Source organism: Crinia signifera, chromosome 5 (assembly GCF_055691185.1).
Source record: "Crinia signifera chromosome 5, ASM5569118v1, whole genome shotgun sequence".
Taxonomy (NCBI): Eukaryota; Metazoa; Chordata; class Amphibia; order Anura; family Myobatrachidae; genus Crinia; species Crinia signifera.
The window spans coordinates 305,216,606-305,241,742 of NC_139221.1; the positions used below are offsets into that span (position 1 = coordinate 305,216,606).

The following is a 25,137-nucleotide window of genomic DNA, read 5'->3' on the forward strand; positions in this document are numbered from 1 at the left end:
CTCATCCTGCAGCTTAACCCTCTGCATTCTGACTTTTGGGATTCCTGGTCGGGCTTCTGTCCGATGTTGGGATTCCAATGCTGGACTTCTGACCACAAGACATCTTGACCATCGGGATACCAAATAAATCCCACTAAGGAGAAAATTAAATAATCGAAATGAACAAACATAATAAGTGCGGCGCTCAGGGAATGTACAGTCTTTATTTGTATTATTTGATGTTTGAAAAAAAAAGTGTAATATAAATAGCTGAATATCGGCCTTTTCGGCAAGTGCTGCAAATCGTTCTCTGAACCAGAGTAGTGATTTGCATGTCTCCGGTATTGTAGAACATTAGCAAACACTCTACTAATTCAAGTAAGCAGCAGGAGTCAGCAGCCCCCGCCAAGGTAATGCAACTAAATCTATATATAACAATAAGATATGTCAACATGATCGCTGGACGCGCCCAATAAGAACTCCTATTTTCTTCCCATTTGCAGGTAGTTGTGCTTTTTTCTTTCTAAATGGAATTTGTCTATTATTGTAGAGCGCTTCTTCCTTAGAAACCTCCAGTAAAAGGGAAATCGATAATATTCTACATGTGAGGATCAATCGGAAGCGGACAGTTCAGACGGAGTAAATGTTAATCGGCACAGGGCTAGCAGCGACATCCAAATGAACTCACGCCAGAGAAATGTATAATGAGATGACAGGAGACGTTACACGAGAAAGCCTCTGGGATGTAAACAGACCGGAATGGCAAATCACTGGGAACGACTTCAAAAATATTACTGAACGCAGGTAATGAAAAAAAACCTTAGGGTTCAAACCTATAAAGGAGTAATGGGAGATTGCTGTATAACAAAGAGATTAAATGTCACAATGTATTAGGAAAGAACAGAGTAGAGTAGAACGTATAGTCAGAATAAAAGTGGGTGTAGCGGGGGTGTTGGATTGAAAAACACAGACATGAGGTGGCGATTAACAGACGGAGACAGGGCCATATATGAGGAGGAAACACTTATATTGTGCTTTGTAACACTTATATAAAGCACACATATTTGGTGTTGTGTCCCTTGTACCACAGAGAACAATTAGTCAATAGTTAATCTTATTTTTTATTATTATTATCATTTATTTATTTGGTCCCATAAGGGTTCCGCAGCACCTAACAAAGTACATACACAAATGAGCAAATCAAGCCAAACAAAGACCAATAGTATAAGACAATGTAGGGCAAGTACATGGTATCAGGAGCCGGTACTTTTTACCCGGCCGGGACTGGGTCAAATGGAGTGGCCCATGTCCCGCTCCCCCTTCCCCCGCTACAGCTAGCCAGGCAGTGTGAGTAGAGAGGACAGGTTGCCACTGCAGCACAGCCTCTCTCCCTAGCCCAGCTACATGCTGCTCAGTGCCGTGTGCTGAGTGGGGGAGAGAGGCAGGTGCAGCGGCAACCTGTCCTCTCTCTTCCTGAGCGGATTTCCCACCCGCCTGTTGCCCGCCCACAACCCCTGTTAAGAGGCTTTTTTAACAGGTATGTGGCCACACCCCCTATGGTAGGCTTTACCCCTTTTTTACAGGGATATATTATTTATAAATTGCTAATTATTTTTAGGGGTGGGCACTGGGCACTTTTCGTATTTTGGGTCTGTATCTCCGGCAGTGTTTTGGTACTGGATCTGTTCCGAACACACCACCCTTCTCTGTTTTGTGTTTTGGATCTGGATTGAAAAAAAAACCATAAAAACGCTAAAATCACAGAATTTGTTTTTTTTTTTTTTGCTCCTATGCTATTATTAACCTCAATAACATTAATTTCCACTCATTTCCTTTCTATCCTGAACACCGTACACCTCACAATGTTGTTTTTAGGCCAAAAGGTTGCACTGAGTTAGCTGGATAACTATGCTAAGCGACACAAGTGGGCGGCAGAAACACGTTGGCTTATTTTGGAGTGTCACTGCAGCGGCAGACAGGATGGCAGTTTGAAAAATTAGGCAGCAAAGAGCACATAATGCCCAAAAAAAGAGGTGCAAAATGGAATTTTCCTTGGGCACACTTTAAGAAACCAATCATTTCAGCGACCGGGTCTGCCACACGACTGTGGCTGAAATGATTGGTTTGTTTGGGCCCCCCCACACACAAAAAAAGCAATTTATCTCTCCCTGTACAAACTGGCTGTACTGAGGCAAGATGTCGTCCTCATCCTCCGATTCCTCACCCCCTTCAGTGTGTACCTCGTCATCCTCACAGATTATCAATTCGTCCCCGCTGGACTGCACAATCACAGGTCCCTCTGTAATCTATGGAGGCAATTGCTGGTCTTCATTGTAGAATTGATAATTCATTTTCATGAACATCATCTTCTCCTACACTGGTCACTGACCAGGTTCCCAGCTGCACTAATAACTCTTTCGGAGATGGAGTACACACTGGAAGGGGGACAACTCAGGTAAAATAGAGCCAGTTTGTACAGAGTCTTCCAAGATGCCACTTTTTCCTGCCAGTACAGGTAGACCTGTCCACAATTGTTGGCAGTTCCTTCAGTCCGGACTGGACTGGAATTATACAGCTGTATTATTTATTAATTTATTTACTGTTACTTATATAGCGCAGCAGATTTCGTTGCGCTTTACAACTGATGACAACACTAATAGAACAGATTGGGTAAAACAGACAGCTGTAGAGGTTGGAGGGCCCTGCTGCAAGCTTACAATCACTAGACTTAAACTGCAATATCACTGGACTGGAATTATGCAGCAGTATCACTGCTCTTTAATGGCAGTACCACTTGACTGGAATTACAGTAGACTTATACAGCAGGATCATTGGACTGGACTGGACATTAAAGGCAGCAGTATCACTGGACTGGATTCCTGGACTCAGCAGGACACCACACGAGTCACACCACAGCACAGCACACCCTTCCTCTCCCTTCTCCTAAGCTGGAGTGAGGAAATGGCACAGCCCGCCCACTATATATATATATATATATATATATATATATATATATATATATATATATAGCGTATGGAAATCAGGCGGCACTCTCGGATTTGATAGTGAAGTGACAAATCAATTTATTGTCCGACATGTTTCGGGTATGGTTAGCCCGTCCTCAGGGCTAATTGATTTTTCACTTCACTATCAAATCCGAGAGTGCCGCCTGATTTCCATACGCTGTATTGGGGCCTGAGGGTCCACGCTGGAAGGCACCGGGTCAGCAATTGATTGGACCTACCGCTGGGAGGGTGTGGTATGGGACTCCGACAGTCGGGATCCCGACAGTCATTATCCCGACGTCGGGATCCCGACTGGCCAGAGTCAGACAGCATGGCGAGTGCAAAAAAGCCCCTTGCGGGCTCGCTGCGCTCGCCACGCTGCGGGCACGGTGGCTCGCTATGCGAGCCACCTATTCTATTCTCCCTCTATGGGGGTCGTGGACCCCCACGAGGGAAAATAGCAGGTGGCCGTTGGGCACCCGGCTGTCAGCGTTTTGACAGTCGGGATCCCGACGTCGGGTAAATGATTGTCGGGATCCCGACTGTCGGGAACCCGTCCGGCACCCCCGCTGGGAGTGCCGGCCTACACACAGGCATATATATATATATATAGGGTCTGGATCTCGCGAGAATCCTGAACAGGCTCGGAAAGTGCGTTTGAATTGGAGGCGTTCGGGGTATCTGGATTCCCCTAATCCGAACTCGCTCATTCCTAATTATTTTATTATAAATATCCAAATTAGTTTACTCTGCATTATAGCTTGTACACAACTTGGAGGTGTATGATTATCAAAGCATGGAGAGAAATAAAATAGCAACCAATCTGTAATGTAGGTCTGATGTGATCGCAGTTTAAAGGCTCGCACATGCACGCTCCAGCACGCGCACATGTGCAGAAATGCGGAAATAGGTGAATTGCGATTTCTGCACTTCTGTGGCAATCTCTAATTGGGCTCAAAGTACCAATCAAGTAGCTGTCATTTTTTAAATGACCCTTACCCGGCTGCTGCTGCTCGGCCAGGGCTCCGGCTCCTCCTCCCTGGAAGCCCATAGGCTTCTATGGGGTTATGATATCTAGAACTGGCGTAACCCCCTGCGGCGAAGCTCTGGCAGTGGGGCTTTGCTGCATATGAAAATGCAATAAAAACCCAGAAAACAGTGTTTTTACTGCATTTTTTTGGTGCATCTCGTCCAAGGTGAGATCTCACACTATCCTTGGGTGTCAGGGCAACGGAGCGGGGGCTGGGGACTAGGTGCTGGCTTTGGGGTATCACAAAAGAGAGTCCTGGTGATGCAAGGCCCACCCCCTGGAAACACAAGGTCCGCCCCCTGGAAACACAAGGTCCGCCCCCTAGAAACAAGGCCCGCCCCATGCCTTTTACTTTTCTACCTGAAATTACTTTTCAATAGTAGGCAACCCTGTTATAAATCAAATCTTTATATAACTGGATTGTTCACTGCAGCCAGGGTTTCACTAGGAATTTCTGGACAGAAACAGTGATTTTCTCCAGCATGACTTCTGTCTGACTCTTGAAACTCAGCAAAATCATTTTAGGATCCCTGGCAGTAGAGAATGCAGCTTATTTGTACACAGCTCTTTGGGGAAAATAGCTCAGTGTGTACGTACTACTTTGATGAAAGATATATCTCAGAGATTTTGGCAAAGTCTTTTGAAATGAAAATCTTCTAGTGTGTATGAGCCTTTTACACAGCTGTAGATTGGCCACTTACCACTAAACCAGTTATACAAATTAGCTTTGTAGAACGTTGACTATCATTTGAGTATAAGATCTGTACAGTAAATACATGAGGAGGAGGAACAAGGTTGGAACAAGGGACCCAAACGGACCCTTGCGGGCTCGCTTCGCTCACCACGCTTAGGGCACGGAGGGCTTGTTCCTTCACTATCCATGCCACCACTGGGTTGCTTTTAATTAGAGATGAGCAGCGGGCACTTTTTCGGGTTTTGGTTTTGGATCTGGATCTCCCTTCGTGTTTTGGATCTGGATTGGTTTTGGCAAAACCACCCTTGCGGGTTTTGGTTTTGGATCTGGATTTTTTTGGAAAAATGCTAAAAATTGCTAAAATAACAGAATTTGGGCCTGTTTTTGCCCATAAAGTGTTATTAAGCTCAATAACATTAGTTTCCACTCATTTCTAGTCAATTTTGATCACTTCACAGCTCACAAAATTGTTTTCATTTACTGTAGTTGGGCCAATTTCCCCTGTATGAGTTTCCTGCGCAGCCGCCGGTCTGTGCAGAGACTGACTTCTAACCTGCGGCAAGTGTTTATCTGTTCTGATCAGTTTAAAATCTAATAAGACCCCTATCTGTCGTGATCAGGTTGATGAACTCTGGAAACATTACCAGTTGCTCGTCACACTAGACACTGGATAATATTTATGTCACACTGGCTGGACACAGGATATATATGTAGTCACTGTAAACACAGGATAAATGTCCCACTGGACACACTGGATATGTCGACACAATGGACATTGTGGATATATGTCGCTCGTCACACTAGACACTGGATAATATTTATGTCACACTGGCTGGACACAGGATATATATGTAGTCACTGTAAACACAGGATAAATGTCCCACTGGACACACTGGATATGTCGACACAATGGACACTGTGAATATATGTCGCTCGTCACACTAGACACTGGATAATATTTATGTCACACTGGCTGGACACAGGATATATATGTAGTCACTGTAAACACAGGATAAATGTCCCACTGGACACACTGGATATGTCGACACAATAGACACTGTGGATATATGTCGCTCGTCACACTAGACACTGGATAATATTTAGGTCACACTGGCTGGACACAGGATATATATGTAGTCACTGTAAACACATACCTCCCAACTTTTGGAGACCAGCAGTCGGGACGCTGCCGCTGCGCGCTGGAGGCGCGTCTAAATTTTCGGGGGCGTGGCCTATACTCGCGGCTCCCCCCGCGAGGCCACGCCCCCATTTTGCCGCTATGGGGGCATGACCCAGAGGCTCTGTGAGCCTCTAGCCATGCCCCCAGCCCCCTGGCTGCGGGAATAGACGCTGTGCGCATGCGCACAGCGTTTATTCCCCGCTGCTTAGCAGCTGACAGGGGGGACTCCCAACAGCCCCCCCACACCGCGGGACACTGCAGCCCGCGGGTGGGACAGCGGGACAGGCCCTGACAATCGGGACTGTCCCGCTAAAATCGGGACTGTTGGGAGGTATGTAAACACAGGATAAATGTCACACTACTGTCACACTAGACACTGGATATATATGTCGACACAGGATATATATGTTGTCACACTAGACACCGCCACTTGCATTAATCTGCAGACTCAGAGCTCAGGGGTATAATTCACAACTGTCACACTATTTACAAGTTGCCTAATAGCTGGCTCTATAAATCTGTCAACTACACAGGGCTTATCAGTTATTATCACCACAAAGTAGCTTGTTCACTACTACAGGCCAGGGGTCAGGGCTATAAATCTTGTCACTGAGTCTCAACAAGTGCACGGAGCACAGGTCAGTGAGGGCACAGGACAGTGAGGACACAGGTCTGTGAGGGCATGGACCATACCCTCCAACATGTGAGGGTCAGAAATCGGTACACAAAAAAAAAAAAAAAAAAAAAAAAAACGGGAGGGGCGTGGCTTCGGGAAAAGGGGCGTGGTCTTTCCGATAGTTTCAATACCCACCGTGTGTGAGTTGAACATAATAATTTACCTGCCCCGCTGGTCCTCTCCTGCTGCGCTGCGCTGCGCATCGATCAGGTCTCTGACTGACAAACAGCATGCATAAGTGAAGTTCTTCTCCCGTCTATCCCCGAGCAGGAGGAGACCGTGTCCTCCCTTGGTGCACCTTGGGAGTTGTAGTCTTGTTCGGCAGCTTCCCTTCAAGCTCCCTGGGGAATAGCCGGCAGTCTGAAACTACAACTCCAAGAGTCCCCTTAGCCTCCTCGGCTGAGACAGAGAAGTGCAGGAAATGGAAGGAGGCGACACGCTGCGGCTGAAGCCTGAAGGCTAGAAAACCGGTACAATCGGTACAGGGTAATTTAACCGGTACAGGCCGTTAGAAAACGGTACTGTACCGGGTAAATCGGTACAGTTGGAGGGTATGATGGACCACAGCACAGCAAAGCACAGAAAACACCGCACAGCAGCACGGAGCACGTGTCAAGGAGTACAGCACAGGGCACACGGAGCTTCCCCTGCACTATGTCCCCTCTCCAAGACTGGAGTGAAGATGGCGGAGCGCGCGTGCGTCTTTTATAAGATCCCGCTCCCACGAGAATCCGACAGCGCGATGATGACGTTCGGCCTCGTTATTGGTCCGGAATTCAGACGGGAACTCCGATCCGGCTCGGATCCTGACCCGGATCCCGATATTCGGATCTGACGGATCTCGAGGATCCGGACCCGCTCATCTCTACTTTTAATAAGCAAAAGTGTGGCGAGTGTCCCTTGTTCCAACCTTGCTCCTCCTCTCCCCGCCCCCTCTCCTCCCCAGGTCCTTACAGTGAAGGGGAACTAGTCACAACCCTCCTATTACACCCAGTGCAATAAAGTGGTGCTGCTCACTTTACAGCACCGGAAGACACAACAACAGGAAGTCCAATGACCATCAGCTCCCCAGGATCAGTGATACCTGGGTAGGTGAGTATGAGCAGCTGTAGTGGGTGTCACGTGGAGGAGATGGGGACGTCACAACGGGAAGGGTTTCCCGGGACTATAGTAGCGCAGGCGATTACAGCCATAGCAGTGCACGCTCAGGCTGTGGAGTGGCATCGCAGAGACTGTGCTTTCTCGCAAGTTTTGTCCCTGCATGCAATAATTGATACATCCGTGTGATGCAATCAATTATCACATTGCTAATTGGAACAATATTATCACATCACATCGGAGGATTCGGATGATGATAAATCAGCCTCAAAGTCTTCTCAAAATCTTGTTGCTGCCACCTGCACAGGATAGGATCCCGCCCAGCCCACAGTCACATACAGTAGGCGTAGATGTATGAAGCAGTGATAAGGGAGAAGTGGCCCATGGCAACCAATCAGAACTGAAGTTACATCCAGAGCAGCTGATTGGTTGCCACGGGCCACTTCTCCTCTGGCTCACTTCTCCTTCCTTATCACTGCTTCACACATCTACCCCCCAAGTCTCTTGTCCGTGCTCCTAGTATGTTCCCCTTAGTGTCCTGGAACCTTCTCCTCCTGGTGTGTTGCTGGTTAAACCATTTTACAGTACATCTAAATTGTCTCTACAATTCTTTACTCAGCTAATGGGAAACTTTAGCTTCCTTGCAGAATTCATTTAAAATATTATCTCCAGATAAAGCTCTAATAAAAAATTCTGCTCTGACTTCGTATTATCATATATTCCGCACTGCCTGACACTTCTATTCCAAGAGCTTCGCAGGAAATGTTAAATAAAGCAATAGGTAGTGTTCTGCATGTTACCTGGCATCTGCCAATTGCCTGATGTTCTGCATAGAGACTGCCTCTACTGCTCAATTGTTTTTCTCTATACACCTCTTCATATGCTGATTCAGGCTGAGGTGTTCTCAGTGCCCCTCCCCTATTGGTGTTGTCAGTGCCCCTCCCCTATTGGTGTTGTCAGTGCCCCACCCCTATTGGTGTTGTCAGTGCCCCTCCCCTATGCAGTAGGAGAGAGCTTCAAACACTGTACGAATTTGCATATATTAAGCAAGAGTTGTATACTGGGTTGCAATACAAGAGGCTGGTGGGGGCCAAGTTTGTTCAGGCGGGTCTGATTTCGTCCCCGTTCTGATGGTGGGGGGTCCGGCGTGTTTTTGCGCATGTGCAGACCACGGGAGCGAGCGGCTTTGGAAAGGCAGGGGGGTGGACACCTGGCCGGAGCAAGGGAGCCCCCAGCATTTTATAGGTGTCCCCAAAATCCTGGGAGTTCCCCTGGGTACGTAGGCGGGCCGATGCCTACTCAAGACGGGCAGCTGACATCACATGATGACAGTTCCCGCCCCTTTTTGGCGAACAGCTGCAGAAATCAGTTTTCACTGGCTTTTATTTCTGAAGGGGAGACAAATCATCCAATGTTTGGTGACCACTGACTGGTTTCTCTTTGGAAGCGTAGCCTAATCGCGGGAGACATGGCCACCTCCCGCGATTCGGGCACGTCCCCAAAATGTTTAGGGGTTAAAAAACACTCTAAAGTCGAGGGGGAGTGTTATTGTTCCCCCCCCCCCCCCCCCCATTCAGCAGCAGCACACACCTACAGAATATGTTGTGCTGACAGCAGGCTCAGCGAGACGCTCATGCTGAGCCTGCTGTCAGCACAGCACATGCTGCCGGTGTGTGTTGCTGCTGGTGTTCGGGAGGGACGGAGGTGGAGGGGGGGGTCGGACTCTACGGGATCATGTCTCCTTTAGAGAGGGATCCTGTCTCTCTACCAAGCGGGAGACTTGATCCGTTTTTCACCAAATAGCAAATACTGTTTTGAAACTGAACTATTCATTGCTTTCAACAGACACGTTTGCTGTTGTTCACATCATACAAGAACTGTTCTATCCAGTTCAATTGCCACGACTTACATTAACCGTTTGGCCGGTTGGCCGTTAGAAGCAATGTGGGGGATCAACTGTCATCACTCTACCCTATACTGTTTCATTTGAAATATAAGAAATTCCTTTTCATACTGTATCTAAACTATTGTAGTGGACAAATCTCTTTTGTTCTTGTGTGTACAGCTGACGTAAAGAGAGTAAGGGAGGACATTGTTCCTTAGGGGATAGAGGGCTTGATTCAGAGGAATCCGCAGAAGTGCGGATATTGCTGTTCGGAGACTTCTGCACATGCATGCACCTGGAGCGTGCGTGCGCAAGCCCTGAAACTGCAGTCACAGCAGTTTCAGTGCCAGTTGGTGGCAATGATGCCCGTTGAGGGACAGTGACAGACTGTTTAGTGGGAGTGTTCTGGACAATGTAGGCATGTCCAGATTACATGGGGGGGGCACAGCAGTTGCATAACATCATTTGCAGCCGCTTCAGCTTGAAACATGGCCGGCCTGCACCTGGCTTCACAGCAAGGCTTCTGCAGCCCCAGGCTTCTTAGCCAGGGGGCAGACGGTGATGTGCAAGCACTTTGCTAAAGTGCGAGACCTTCGCTACACAACAAAGTGCCAGCTAAATTTTGTGGGCATTCTGTGAGGAGGGACCCGGCATGTGGAGCAGCCTTGGCCTTCCCGGGGCACCCCAGCATCCGGGAGCCGGCAGTTCTAGTTTGGCTAATACTCTCTAAACTACAACTATGTCGGAATAAGGCACATAGTAATAATGGGCCTTATTTTGGTTCACTCTTTCTGACAAAATCCTTCTTAGATGGACAAAACCATGTGCACTGCAGGGGAGCATATGCAAAATGTGCAGAGAGAGTTAGATTTGGGTGGGGTTTTACTTCAAAGTGAGATCTATATTGAAGTGTAAAAATAAAGCAGCCAGTATTTTCCCTGCACAGAAACAAAATTACTCACCCAAATCTAATTCTCTCTGCACATGTTACATCTGCCCCCCTGCAGTGCACATGGTTTTGTCCATCTAAGAAGTATTTTGTCAGAAAGAGTGAACCAAAATAAGGCCCCATGTTTGATATTAAGCAGACTAGCAGTGATTAGGTGCTGTGGACATTCTCTGGCATTGCACAGAGCGCCGGCCAACCGCACGTTGGGTCCCACTTCATGTCATCGAAAAGTTGGGAGGTATACTGTAGTCTGCCCCAAAGTGCAGTTATGTAAACAGAACTTCAAACATGTGCAGGCCCAATGATCACAGTGAGCCTCCGACTTGCCTACTTTTGAAAACTAGAATAGATTACAGTAGGAAGTTCCATCCAGGGGGCGTGTCACACTGTCCAAAGGGCGTGTCTAGCTCCATATATGGGAGTGTCTATGCTTAAATGCTTGTTGTTGCGAGATATTTCTATATAACATTATTAACAATATCTTTAGTTCTGCAAGACTTGATACTAACATTGCTGCCTGCAATATGGGGTTTACTCTAAGTCACAGCTCACTAATTGCAGCAGCAGTATGCTATGGGTCAGTGCACACCAGCACAGATTGGAAGACCCTGTGTGATCATGTACTGTGGACTCTCTCTTTTGTCAGGGATTCCTAGAAGGGGTGATAATATGAGTCATCAGCAGGGACTCCTGAGCAGCTACAGCAAATCGCTGTCCTTGCAAAAATACTCCTTAGTGGCAACATTGTCAGAATCTGAAGAATTCGGGAGATTTGAAGTACAATGGCCGGCAACAGGAGGCTGTGGGTTATTGTTACTATACTCGCCAATAACTGTTTGCTTCTTGTCTGGTGGGATAATGACTGTTGGGAATCTGACGGCCAGCATTTCATATAAACCCATATCCATGGCTCAAATGATAGCATAATCTGCATCCCTTTGCTACAGATGATATCTAGATGAAGGGACTGCCTTATATTCACAAATATTTTGCCAAATAAACCCTCTTAAAATATAAATTGCCAAATGGAAATTGTTGCTTTAAATGAAAATCATTGGGCACAGAAGCTTATTCTGACATTCTTTGTGGGCCCTGACCTTAAAAACTTCAAGAATCACTGCTAGAATGGTATGTGTTTGTTTGTAAGCACACACATATACAAGTACACAAAAGTGGCCATTCTGATCTTCTCTCAATTTTGCGAGTTCCACCCAATATTGCAAGTTCTCACATGTTAATGAGGGGAATTGGCTGTGGCAGGCAGGGGGGCAGACAGTTGGAGGGGCAGATTCTCTGGTGCTTGTACAGTAAATTGCAATCCTCGCAGCTCACAGAACAAATCAGAATGAGGGCCAAAGTGTGTTTATTGTTACAGCTGAATGAGCAGATGTCCATTGATGCATTGTACAGTAACTATAGTAAATCTTATGCTCACATCCTGACCGAAACAACAGGAGCTGACATTTCCCAATGGCCGTAACCGCATGCTGACATTTGTAGTACCTCTCATGCAGAATACGGGAACAAAAGGACAAAATGCTCAGACGTCATTTCACATTCAAAGCACAGAAAGTGTTTATATTTTTCGCATCTTTTCTCTTCTGATCTAGAAATATGTTATTTTGTTTACATGCATCAGCTACAACTGTGTCCTAATAGATAGAGTTCAAGGTACAGTTCATCTTCCTTAACAATGAGTATAAATGGTTCAGTTCACATTGCTACAGTATCTGCTCAATGTAGAGGCCAACATTTGTGTTCTGAATAGTTATTCGTGCTATGTAGTCATTAGAACAAACATCCCTGAGGCAAGAGGTGTGGAGCATGATGCCTCATACCTCATGTATGTGCATACAGTGATTGATTTCATTAGCAGAATTCTGATAAATGTTGACTTGATTCAGTCAACAAAATAGGCAGGGTGACACAGGCCTACTCCAGTCTTTCCTCAGCAAATCCTGCAGCCTGCTTATGGAGTGTGGTAGACAAATGAATGGGGTACATGAGTTTGTCACATATATCCCCCACACCCAGTACCCAACTGCATAGGCTGGCATAATCCCAGAAGATGAATGATGGTGAGGGGTAGACCCTGTCAGAGGGTGCTATGCTCTACCTCAAAGCATGCCTGGAGCTCATATGGTGGGAAATTATGGCCAGATCAAAGGAGGGTTGACAGGGATGACCATCCCGGGGCCCCCACATTCTCCCCCTAAATCGAGTGCATCGCTGGTACTGAAATCGGAGAACAGCATGATTCAGCTGTGCCCGCTGGTGAGGTGACGGTGTGCCGATTTATTCTGTTATTCTTTACATTATACAAGATAGTTGGAACATTAGGTACATTTTGTAAAGTGTGTTTGCATTTTCTTTTTCAAAAACAAATACTGCAGATGGAACCGCTCTAATGATCTGATCACCGTCCGCCTTCTCTCCTCCCCCCCCCCCCCCCCCGCCAGCCTGCGCTGCCCCTGGTCAGTCCGCCAGAATGGGGCAATGGGAAATCTCAGCAATAGGATGTTCTATGTGCTATGGATATGTCACGCTGGCGGGCTGGCCCAGGCTGGCTCCATCTGTATATTTTCTTTCTTAAGGAATTGAACTCAGTCACAATGTTGATTGATATAATGGTTATGAAAAGAAAGTATATTTTATAACTTTTATTTTTAGGGGTCCCCACAAGTTTGTTGTCCTGGGCCCCCACACACCTTAATCTAGCCCTGGGGAGATGCATCAAGCCTCAGAGAGCTAAAGTGAAGAAGTTGCCCCTAGCAACCATTCATCTTCTAGCTATGATTTACCTAGTAAAGTCTATACATTACAGAAGATGATTGGTTGCTAGGCGCAAACTCTCCAGGTTTGATACATCTCTCACACTTTTTAAAGAGGACAGGTGTAGGTGTTGCTCATAGACACCAATCAGCTTCTAATTAGAATCTTAAATACTGTATACAGTAGCACATTGATGCAAGATAGATTAATATTGGTTGTTATAGGCAATGCCACTATTTGTGGTCATTGTGATAAACCTCTTCCTATGCCCCCAAACCACCATGGCTGTATTTTACATCTACTGTTAAGGGTATGGTAAAGCTTACTGCATACTTACCTACCCTCCCAGAATGGCCGGGAGGGTCCCGAAAATGGGGTCCCCCTCCCAGCTTCCTGGAAGACTGGGCAAACCTCACGCATTTATCAGGGGCCCCCCGCATCAGCCCCGCACCCCCTCCCTCTGCCGGTCAAATACCAGCATTCGCGGCTCATTGGGGGAGGGGCCGGTCTTAAATTAATCAAATTGGAAAGGGGTGGGGCTTAATGACAGCAATAAAACCTGCAGAGAGTCTCCTCTCCGGACTACTCCAAGAGAGGAGGCACTTAAAGTATGCAAGTATAGGTTACTGACAATGTCTATGTAGACAGTCAAAAGGCTGACACCAAAAGCTGACCGCAAAAGGCCCACAAGGGTTCTGCCGTGCAAAATGCGTAAGATTTGCAGCAATGTGCTACTGTGCTACCTTAGACAATGTACAAATCTGCAAATGCTTTATGCTTCATTATACAAACATACCACGCAAGTTACAACAACGGACCTTATTATGGTAAACATGTAAAGTTATAAAATTCGCAGCTTTACGTGTCATCTATTCACCGCCCGCCCGCGCTCACACTTCGAATATCACACTTCACCAACCATGAAATGATTTCTACAGCGCTTGCAGATCTGAGACACCTCTATGGTGTCTTAGACCTGCGAGTGCCTGTACGGGAAGCGGGCGGCCAGCTGACATCCCCCGTCGTCAGATGCCAAATTTCCATGGGAACGGAAAAACAATATAAAACACAGTGCTGCTATGAGGAAATATTATATAACATGGGATAGTAAAATGATATTATTTATTACATGTAATAATCCTATAAAAATACAATATTAAAATAGAAATAATAGTTGTAAGGCATCAATGGGCATCAGCTGATAATAAAATATACTTGGATTAATGAGAAATAACTACCGTACGTGCAGTCTCTCACAACGGTGTTGGTTGTTATACGCATAGTCCCATTCCTTAAACGACCTCGAATCCTGTTGATATTTCCCTCAAAGTCAAATCTCGAACACTCTCACTATGGCCCTTATTCTGATTGTCGTAGATTCTTATTTGTTTATCAGATCACTGATGAGCAATAAGTTCCTGGAGTGGAAAGTTCTTGAAAAGAGGGGGTTAGGCTGTACCTGTATTTGGAGTTGCAATGGATCCTGTAGGAAATGGTGGTCCTGAGGTCTGGTACAGGACAATTCTGGTCTGGAGCTTTGTAAGTTGGTCCAGATGTTTGGTGTCTGGATGGCTAGATAATGCACACCAAGGAGATGTTTCATCGGTTATACTGGCTTTTTCAAAGGTGCCAACCTACCAGCCTCTCCTTGGTGTGCAATATCCAGCCAAACATCTGGTTGCTGGGCTGTGTGAATGGGTAACCCGGGTCCCGTTCACTTCTCTGGAGGAGGCAGCAGCGTCAACTCAGTGCTGTCCCTTCCCCCACCCCCGCCAAACGAGCCACCGATCCATCCCACCCCCCGGATGATGTCAGCGACCCAGCAATGGGCCGGGTCGCTGTGAGTAGCAAACATCACAAATGCCGGGTTGCTCCCGTGACGGAGCAGTGTCCAAATCCCAGGTGCGACCTGGTATTTGTGATGTAAAAGGGGAATTAGTAAATAGACCCGTATGTCTCTCTTCACTTTATTTCTTATTAAACTTTGATGTATTGCACCAATAATCAGATGGAAATGTATATCCAGTGTAGAATAATACAGTAGTTGTTCTGAGATTTTCAGTATATGACAGTATAAGGAAATTCCACTTTCCAATAGAGATTATGGGATCACTAGTAATTCAAGTTTCTGGTTGACAGCAGTTCCATTACAGAGTATGCATGCTGTAATAATAGAGACAATAGTATCAGCCACAAGAGATACTGTATACTGTATATATATTTTCCTTTGTTAAGCATGTCAGCCGGATGAATTAAATAATGGCGTTGAAGTGACATCAATCTATATTATATGAATGGAAATGATCTCATTCCCAGACAGCTTCAAAGCCAGCGAGCAGTACAAGAGACGGAGACGTCACTTAGCTGCCCGTCATTGTACCACACTGGTATTGAAGTGAACACAGCCTCTTTGAAGAGCATATTTTTCAGCAATCATCTATAGGCTCCTTGTAAATCTGACGCATTTCTCCATCCCATTTGCATGCTTTCATCAGGGGAGTGCATCAGTGATTGCTCAAGGCATCTTTAAAGAGACCCGAGCCAATCAGCCGACATAGATCATCAAAATATTTTATTCTACAGTATATATAACTATGCATAATGACTACTCATTCAATCATGGGAGCAACTCAATGAGAAATGAATCAACATTTTTAAAATAATCCGTACCAAAATGAAAATATGTCAGCTGCTGATTAATTAATCAAGAGGCCCAGGCATCCATTCTTCCTTTTTGTCTGATTTTTATTTTCTATATTTTATATTGTTATCATTTAAATATTGTAGATATTTAATTAAACGGAAACTTGTTTAGAATTGGAATATATATATATATTTATTTATTCAGTGCCACAAGGGATCCACAGCGCCTAATTACTGACGGGGACTCGTATGGTGTTCACAAGATGGCATTTTTACAGTAACTCTACCCCCTGGGGCACCACACACTGAACACATTTGACATTGGCATAAGGTCTCTCCTGTCTTCTGCAAGCAGATGAGCCTGGCACAGACTGTATATCTGGGGGTCAAAGTGTTTACTTTTTGTGTTCTGAGGGACAACGCAATTAGGTTTTTGTAATGTGGGGACCAATCTGATATTTGTTTTTATGTAACGGCCGATGTATTTAATTTTTGTGATCAGTGTGATTGTTTTTTTCATAAGGGGCCAATGGGTTTATTCTTTTCCCTGTGGGGACCAATGTGTTTTTCTCTGTGGGGTCTGATGGTGTGCCTTGGCATTCTTAAAATCTTGCTTTGTGTACCGCGAGTTGAAAAAGATTGAAAACCACTCTAGAAGGTGCTAAATCAGTAGGAAGTAGAATTTATTTATTTATTTAGCACCTCCTGGAAGATAATAGATAGTATCTGATTGGTTGCCCATAGGAACATCCCATGTGAAATACAACTCCCGTCTTAGTAAGTTTTCCCCTTAATATCTGGTGCAGGGAACCGTGGGCATTGCCCTCTTCAGTTGCAGTCCCTGAATTGGATGCACCCCTGTAGTTACTACTATTTATTTTAGTAAAGCCATACTTGCCTACTTTTAAAGTCTCAGACTGTCAGCAGCACTTCAGGGGGTGGGGCCTGATGTGGACATCTTCAAGCCCTGCCCCCAGTACGGCAAATCCTGCAATTGGCAGGTCCCCGAGGAGGGGGTGGCCCTAAAGTGAAGCAATTTGCATATTTAGCCCCACCCAAAAAGCCGCACATTTTTGACACTACAGTGAGGTCCTGCGTTATCTAGGAGGGTTGCCCATCTTTCCGGTGGGCCGGGAGGGTGACCTGATTTTCGGGATCCTCCCGGCCATTCCAGGAGGGTAGGCAACCCTGGGTAAACCCTGCCAGCCCCTTGTTGCTTAGTTCAGGAACAGATGGATAACTGGATTGTTACAAGTAAAGCTTATACAAATAAAATCTGCCTGATATTAGAGAAAGGAAAATTCTAATCAGATGTTATATTCCCTCCCTGCAGCTCAGCTATGGACTGGTCATTTCTCAGAGACACTCGGGAGAAGAAAACAAACCACTGCTGCATACTGCTAATTATTCTTGTCATTGTAAGTATTCCTGAATGGTTGTTGTTAATATGTATCCTAATGCTACAAAGCCGTACATATTATTCTCATTTTCATTGGGTAAAAGGTTTGGCTTTCATCACCGCATGATGCTGTGTCATGAATTAGGTTTTGGGACTATGAGGTAAATGTATGAACATTATTTAACAAAAAGAGAGAAATCCTGCACCAGATTTTAGTAGATAGGTCTTGGACTGTCTGTTCTCCAAAGAGATATATTCTTTTTGTTCTTATGGGATTGATACCCTTTGATAGTATTTGCTCATGGTGGTGCTACCCTTAACTTTGAATGAACTACACAACCACACAAGAAAAGAAAGTATTGCTGGGTGCAGTAAGACATCCTTTTTTGATAATTATAAAATATAACTTTTAATGATTTTGCTAAAAAAAAAGGTGAAATATTAAAACGTTAGTGACAGATGTGAGAAAGATAAAGAAATTGGAATAAGTGTATTAAAACAGTGTCGGACCACTGCCTCATTAAATCCTTAATTTGCAGGGATACGATGTCCCTGTGTGTTTTTTGTATATTTGTGCAAGTACAAATAGATTATGATATACACCACCCTTCTCTGTGTGTCTTTAATGTGCTTTTATTATTATTTTATAACCAATACACTTTAATTCAGACACAGTGAGAGTGTGTATTCTTATTTTACTTTTTTACCACTGTAATATTTATTTTTTCGCAAAATTGTCAGATCTCACACTATCATACGCACCATACAATTCGTAGATTGATAGTTCAATTTATTTTGTATATTCTTGTTACTTTCTTAATAGAGGAGTCTCTGATGTGTATGTATGTTTTATAAATGGCAACTTTTAAAACATTAAAAGTTATATTTTATAATTATCAAAAAAGGACGTCTTAGTGCACCCAGCAATACTTTATTTTCTTGTGTGATTGTGAAATGTATGAACATACTTGCCTACTTTTGGAAACTAGTTTCAGGGAGATTATAGTTGGTAGTAGAATTTTGCACAGCGTCCCATTGAGGGGGTGTGTCATGCTCCACCCAAAGGGCCTGTCTTGTTCCGTATATGGAGAACGTTATGAATGATAAGGGTTTTTCGCTATTTGTTTACCCGAATTTCGACACAGTCGACATGGGCACAGGTTAAAGTGCACCGCGTCGCCTCGCATTGTTCACTGAGCTCGCCATGCTTCAGGCTCGGTGCCTCGTGACCACACCCTAGTGGATGGTAGGAAATGAAATACCGCCTGTCGGTACATGTCGGCTCAAAAAACTGGGAAAAACCCCATGTTGACCTTTTGACTGTTGACCTAACCCATGTCAACCTAATGCCCCTGTCGACCTAACCCATGTCAACCTAATGACCTGTGTGTGCGTGTACATGTGGTAGGGAATATAGATTGTAAACTCCACTGGGGCAGGGACTGATTTGAGTGTTCAAATATTCTCTGTAAAGCGCTGTGGAATATGTGTGCGCTATATAAGCGGCAGGGGCGGAATGGGCCACCGGGAAACCGGGCGATTTCCCTGTGGGCCGGACCACATTTGTCTGCTATACCCCACTGCCTGGCTGTCCTGCCCACACAAAATATGCAGGGCGCCGAAGCAGGATAAGCAGCGCCACCCCCCCCCCCCCCCCCCCCGGCTGGTCACTAGCACACACACACCCGGCTGGTCACAAGCACACACCCCCAGCTGGTCGCTAGCACAAAGGCTGGTCACTGCCCCCTCCCCCCTCCCACATCGGCTGCCATCAGCACCTCCACAGTATGCAGCAGCCCTGACGTTATTCAACCTGTCCGAATGATCTGCATTTTCTACTATTGGCTCAAGTTACGGGCCTAATTCAGACCTGATTGCTGCTAAGCGAATGTGCAGCGGCCAGGGAACAGGTAGAAAATGTCCAAATCCAATCGCAAGACGCTTACCATTGAATGATTGTTCCACTTGTTTACTACTCATTCCAAGCGCCGTGTATCCCCGGACTTATGCGGCAGCTGCGAATAAATAAAGGCATATCCGGAATGAAGTTGACATCACACACCCTCCCCTAAATTTCTGTGGCACACCTGCGTTTTCCCTGACACTCCCACTAAATAGGCAGATACCACCCCATTTCTGCGCATGTGCACACCCGTCAGCGACGTTACACAATGACGTTAGCGCCTGCCCCCTCTTAGGTGGACACAGACGGAAATAAAAGTCAGTTTAGTCAGTCGGCGATCATGAAATGCTTTCTCTCCCCTTCAGCTACATGCGTGGGGATGTGTTCTTGTACAAATCCCCTCACATGGTACCGAGGGGAATCAGCAGGGTGGGAGTCATTCGGCCGGATGATGGGTGGCTTTCAGCACTCGGTAAGCAGCTTAGAGAGGTAACATGACTTAGGCCTTTTGTCTGCAGATGCAGTCATAGTTACATACTACTATGTTACATACAGAATATTGGTATTCGTGTGTTTCCGAATCATGTCCATGTAATTAAAATGGAAAGAGTGCAAAAATTACATGTACAGTACATGAGCTTTTTTGGCAGATTGAAGTATATTTGTGATGTTTTAAGGTTAGAAATAATTTCAAAAATGTTTATTTGTTACAATTTTGCTGTAATTGTGTACTTGTAAGTGAATTTAAACATTGTCCAATACAACTCACCCAATCTAAAACAGCTCTAATTTTGTCTGACTTTATACTTTAGAACTTTGTAAGTTGTATGTTTAATGATAATCTGGATCAAACTTTTTACCGGACAGCCTTATTCGGAGCCAAAAGCATCCAACTTTTAATGATTACTATTACATTGCCCAACTTTGTAGAATGTACAACTTTTGTGAAAAAAATCGCATCTGTCTTAAATTCGGACAAAAACATCTACCATTATTACACCGAGTGCATGGGGGTCAGGCAGACGCTGGCTTTAATTCAGCCACATCGGAGGATTTTGAAATCCTCTTGGTTAATAGCGGTGGAATCATGAAAACATCAAAATAGCAAATGTAATAGACCAGGTTCAGGCTGGCGAGTTTGCAGAACCATGCACAGATCAGTTCTGTCCAACGGGATGCAGTTAAAATCCCGGCGGTCGGGATCCCGGCGTTCAGAATCCCGACGCCGGAATCCCGACCGCCGAAATGCCGACACATTCTCCCTCCTGGGGTGTCCACGACACCCCTGGAGGGAGAATAAATTAGCGTGCCGAGCGTAGCGAGGCACCGGGCCCGCTGCGTGGCAAGCGCAGCGAGCCCGCAAGGGGGGGCGATCCACGTCCCCCCCTTGTCGGCATTTCGGCTGTCGGGATTCTGGCGTCGGGATTCTGAACGCCGGGATCCTGACCGCCGGGATTCAATACTGAATCCCTGTTCAACAACAGGGTCTAAAAAAACAACACTGTGGCCCCCCCATTATGACTTGCCTGGTTACAGACATTGCCTGGACAGGGTACCTGGCGGAGTGGAAACCCCCCAATAAAGAGCCCCCCAAGGCTACCCCTGTCCAGGGCCAAAGCCCGCTTGCAGGGACTTGGATTCTTCTTCCTTTTTTTTTTAGATGTCTAAAAAAAAGTAACAGTATAATTGGGTTCAGTCAGAGGCGTAACTGGGAGACAATGGAGTCATCTGCCGCTGGTCTCCTGCTCTCAGGTGGGGCACCTCTCCTCCCCTGCCGGTTGGTATTGCTTCTGTGGCTGATTCCCCCTCCTAACAGGAGCATAGACGTCACATTCTCTTTATTCTAAACATCATTTTTGCAAATGTCACACCCTGGCAAGATATAATAGGGTGCGATAGGTATGCGTTGCGCCCTTTATACTGCATCAAGTGCCACTGGCCAGGCAGCGAGGAGGGTGCTTCCAGGTTTGCCTATGCCATTACTGTATTGATAGATCCACAATAGAGACATAATTATAGTACAATAGTACAAAAATGACTGCAATATGACTTTATAATCAGATCAAAATGATTAATTAGCCAACATTAATATATTATCGATGTGCCACGCTATCAAAATAAATGTTCTCCGAATATAACATCGGGAAATAAGTGAAAGATTAAAAGTTGAATGACTGAAGTTAGTGTTTGTGGATGTGCTTCAAACTGGATAATTAATCATTTCAAACTATGGCAATTAGCACTGGATTACGACAGTAAAGGGAATGCGAATCACGCCCATGTGGGACTCCTTATCAGCAAAACAGATTCATTTAAAAGATTAAAGTATTAATGTTGCATAAACACAGCAAGAGCGATATTGATTTTTAAGTGTGCTATTATGTTTCAAGGTAACTTAAAAGTCAATATGTTTCTTGTGTCTAATAAAGTAAAACCTGAGAAAAAAGAAAAAATTGTCGTAACTTTATTGGGCACGAAATGAATCAATTTACAACAGGAGGCGGCCTCCTAAATAATAGACAGCCTCTACTAGAGCGAAACAGTTGGAATTAGAGCGAAGCCTTGCAGATTACGGAGCCAAAGGCTCCATTAATGTGGCCATAGAACATTAGTGGTTAGCAGCAATGGTTTCGCACCAATCGTTGTTGGTTCTGCAATTAAAGATGGAGGTTGAAATTGTTTTCCACTTTTTTTTACGCAGCACTCAGCCCTTCCCGCTTGACCCACTTAGCCCCGCCCTCTTCCCTAATAGGCCCACCATGGTCAGAAGTCCAACAATAACGATAATCATCAATAGTCTACCCATCAATGTTTTCCCATCAATGGTTTCCTGCCATTGATTGAAAACAGAAATGACAGCGTAGAACAAGATCATTGATAGTAAATCTATTTCTATCTGTTTTCTTATGGGGATATTTCTCAAATCCACCACCAGCTGATGGTGATTTTTTCAAATCCACCACCAGGTCCGATCCTGTAAAGAAATTCGTGTAACCCCTATAGTCTTCATCCATTGCTGATTTTGGTTAGGGGATACCTCAGAGAAGAAAACAGATCTAGGACACGAGCCACCAGGACATTGCACTGTGAGCAACAGGGGCGACAAAGTGTGGCCATGTCCCTGGTTGCCTAGCAACCCCAGAAGTGCTCCACAATCTGACCAGCACAATCTGTGCTCCACAATCTGACCAGCTTGAGCTACCTGTCCTGCCTGTGCTACTCCAAAACCCTCTCGTCCATTCCTATTACTTTGATTAGCCTCTACAGCCTGAGAGAATAAGACCTGGCGGTCGCTCAAGTACCGGTGAAAGTGTTCTAAGGGTTTAGAAGGCAGCTGTTATAGGGCTTGAAGACCTCTCCAGCATTCCTATAGTGGTCTCATCAAAGCATACAGGAATTCCGTAACACCTCCAATATCATTTTGTTTCCCTGTTTAGGGACTGTATTAAACCACAGTTCAGCTCGGGAAAGAAGATTTCGTTCCCTTAGAAGAAAGCATTTTTTTACAGTAAGGGCAGCCAAACTATGGAACTCTCTTCCTGGACATGTGGTGTCGGCAGACACAATCAATACGTTTAAAATAAGGTTGGACAAGCATCTGTTGGTTAAAAACATACAGGGGTACTAACAATAACCATAATCTGTCCTTAAATATATCAGTATACACAACGTATAACAAGGGATGAAGCTAATACACCAACGTTGAACTGGATAGATGGGAGTCTTTATTCAGCCTTAAATGCTATGTAACTATGTATTGTTCTGGCCTGTGCTGCTGAGCCGGTCAGTGTCCTAAGCAGCTGCTGTTCTGCATAGGATGCAGTATGCAGAGTATAGCTTTGTGTTGTACTGATCCGGTAGGCCCCCGCCCCACGGAAGTACATGATTCACGGCCGTTTAGCCTAATGCCGATCCCCCTGTAGCCTCCAGCAGCACCTACTCTCCGGGATTTTCCCAGTGAGGAGACAAAAATGTTGGCAAGTATGACCCATTATACATACACTGGTTCCCAGCACATCAAAGTGACAGAACAACATAACACCTGTGCAAGGCCGAACCGAGCAACGCTTGATTTGCTCCATCAAGCGCCATCAAGTAGCCGCTGGTGCGCAAAACACTTGAATTCTTCCCATAGAGGTAAGGAGCAGAATTAGTCTTTTATTATATAGGATTACTCTGGACACATTTGTAATATGCATGAAATAAATAATTTCCCCACACTCTGCAGCAAGTTCCCATGTTAAGGGCTAATTGCTTCTCTAATTATTTCATTACGAGTTTGAGTGACAGCCTTATAGACTTCCTGTGCAGAAGCAAGGTCACAGCAGATTTACAGAATTTCAATTTAATCTGTATGATTTACAGTGTACCAGACATTTACATCTACATCAGATCTATATCAGATCTCTAGGACATCTAATATTCTGAGGCTCGCTTTCTCCTTACAATTAGATTTTCTGTGACCTCCACATGTGGTATTTCCCAGACAAGGGGCTGTTTACAGCCTGTGCAGCAGGCATGTCAAACTCGCAGCCCGCGGGCCACATGCGGCCCTGGCCGCCTACTTTTGTGGGCCTCAGGCTGATGGGCTGCTGACAGTGACAAGAAGCGCTGGCACCTGCAAAAAGCACTGCTGGGAACGGGCTTTTATGGCTGCTGATGGGCTTGACGTTTCTTCTGAAGCCCGTTCTCGGCAGTGCTTTGCGCGGGTGCACGGGTGACGTCACCACGCACCCACACACCGGCATAGGGCGCTTACATCAGGCGCCAAAGGAATGCCAAAAGAGGAGGGCAGTTGGAGCGGCAGAGGCGGGTAGGCATATCTGAAGGCGGAGGTGCATATTTCTGGCGGCTGAAGGCAGACTGTGAATTTTGGCTTCTTCTCTGTGTCAGAATGTGAACTTTTACTCATTCCCTGTGTCACAATGTGAATTTCAGCTTATTCTCTGTGTCAGGATGTGAATTTGAAGGCTAAATAGACACTGATATATAATATAATATAGTTTTTTCTAATAACCCTTTGAAAATTGTATGTAGAACTCTTTTTTTTTTTTCTTGTGGCCCACACAAGACTTAGACCTTGATTATTCGGCCCAGTTGGCATTTTGAGAGGAACCTCTGATTAATGTTAACCTCCTGGTCACAGACAACAGGCCGTTGAGTTCAGTTTGTACTGATTACATGCAGGGCCATCTTAACAGCAGTGTGGGCCCCTGGGCAACGCAATGCACTGGGGCCCTTACCCATTCTCCCCTCCTAGGAGTGGAGGGTGCTATCAGCAGCAGCTTTAATGTCCCACGGGTGGCAGCGGGTGCTCTATCTTCCATTCAACATGTAGGACCTGGAGCAGTAACTTCTGCTAATTACTCCTTTACTGCACAGGTGGTGGGAGGGAGAACACTAACGTGTGGAAGGGGCACTGAGCTGAATGAAGGGTCCCTTGTAAATGACTTCCAGGGAGGTAGGGGGTGTTGGATAATGGAGTGGACTTAATATTCGTTATTTTCTGGTGGAAGGGCAGCTTGTTTGACTGCAGATATCGCCATTATCAGGAAATAGATTTCTTAGCCTTCAATAGTATAAAAACCTAGAGTCCCAACTTTCAGGAGGTGCTGGGAACTTGGGGATCAGAGATCAGGAGCCAGAGCAAAAATAACAAAAATATAAAACTGCAGACCAGACGTTTGGAGCTGGAGCAGGGACTGGCTGCTGGAAGGCTGATATCTCTGGTTCTGGGCATGACAGAGAAAAGCCCCTAGTGTCGACAGAAAGGGGAGCGTCACAGCTTTTGGAATATACTCTCAGAAAAACTCTAAGTCAGAGAGAATCTGAGAAATATGACTGGGAATTGCATTTAACAGGTCGGATGTGGACTGCTGCTTTGAAGTTGGATATCTCCAGTTCCCCAGGGCCGATTTTCAAAA

General features: G+C 45.4%; 1 protein-coding gene across 1 annotated transcript in view; it reads left to right on the top strand.

The window, feature by feature from the left end:
- The first annotated feature begins 534 nt into the window (after positions 1-534).
- CALCR (calcitonin receptor) overlaps positions 535-25,137 on the top strand; it is a 173,907-nt gene continuing 149,304 nt past the window's right edge. Inside the window, exons 1-2 of the mRNA XM_083189448.1 lie at positions 535-783; positions 17,245-17,329. Of these exons, the coding sequence (XP_083045574.1) occupies positions 677-783; positions 17,245-17,329 (192 nt within the window). The 5' untranslated portion in view covers positions 535-676. The remainder of the gene's footprint in view (positions 784-17,244; positions 17,330-25,137) is intronic.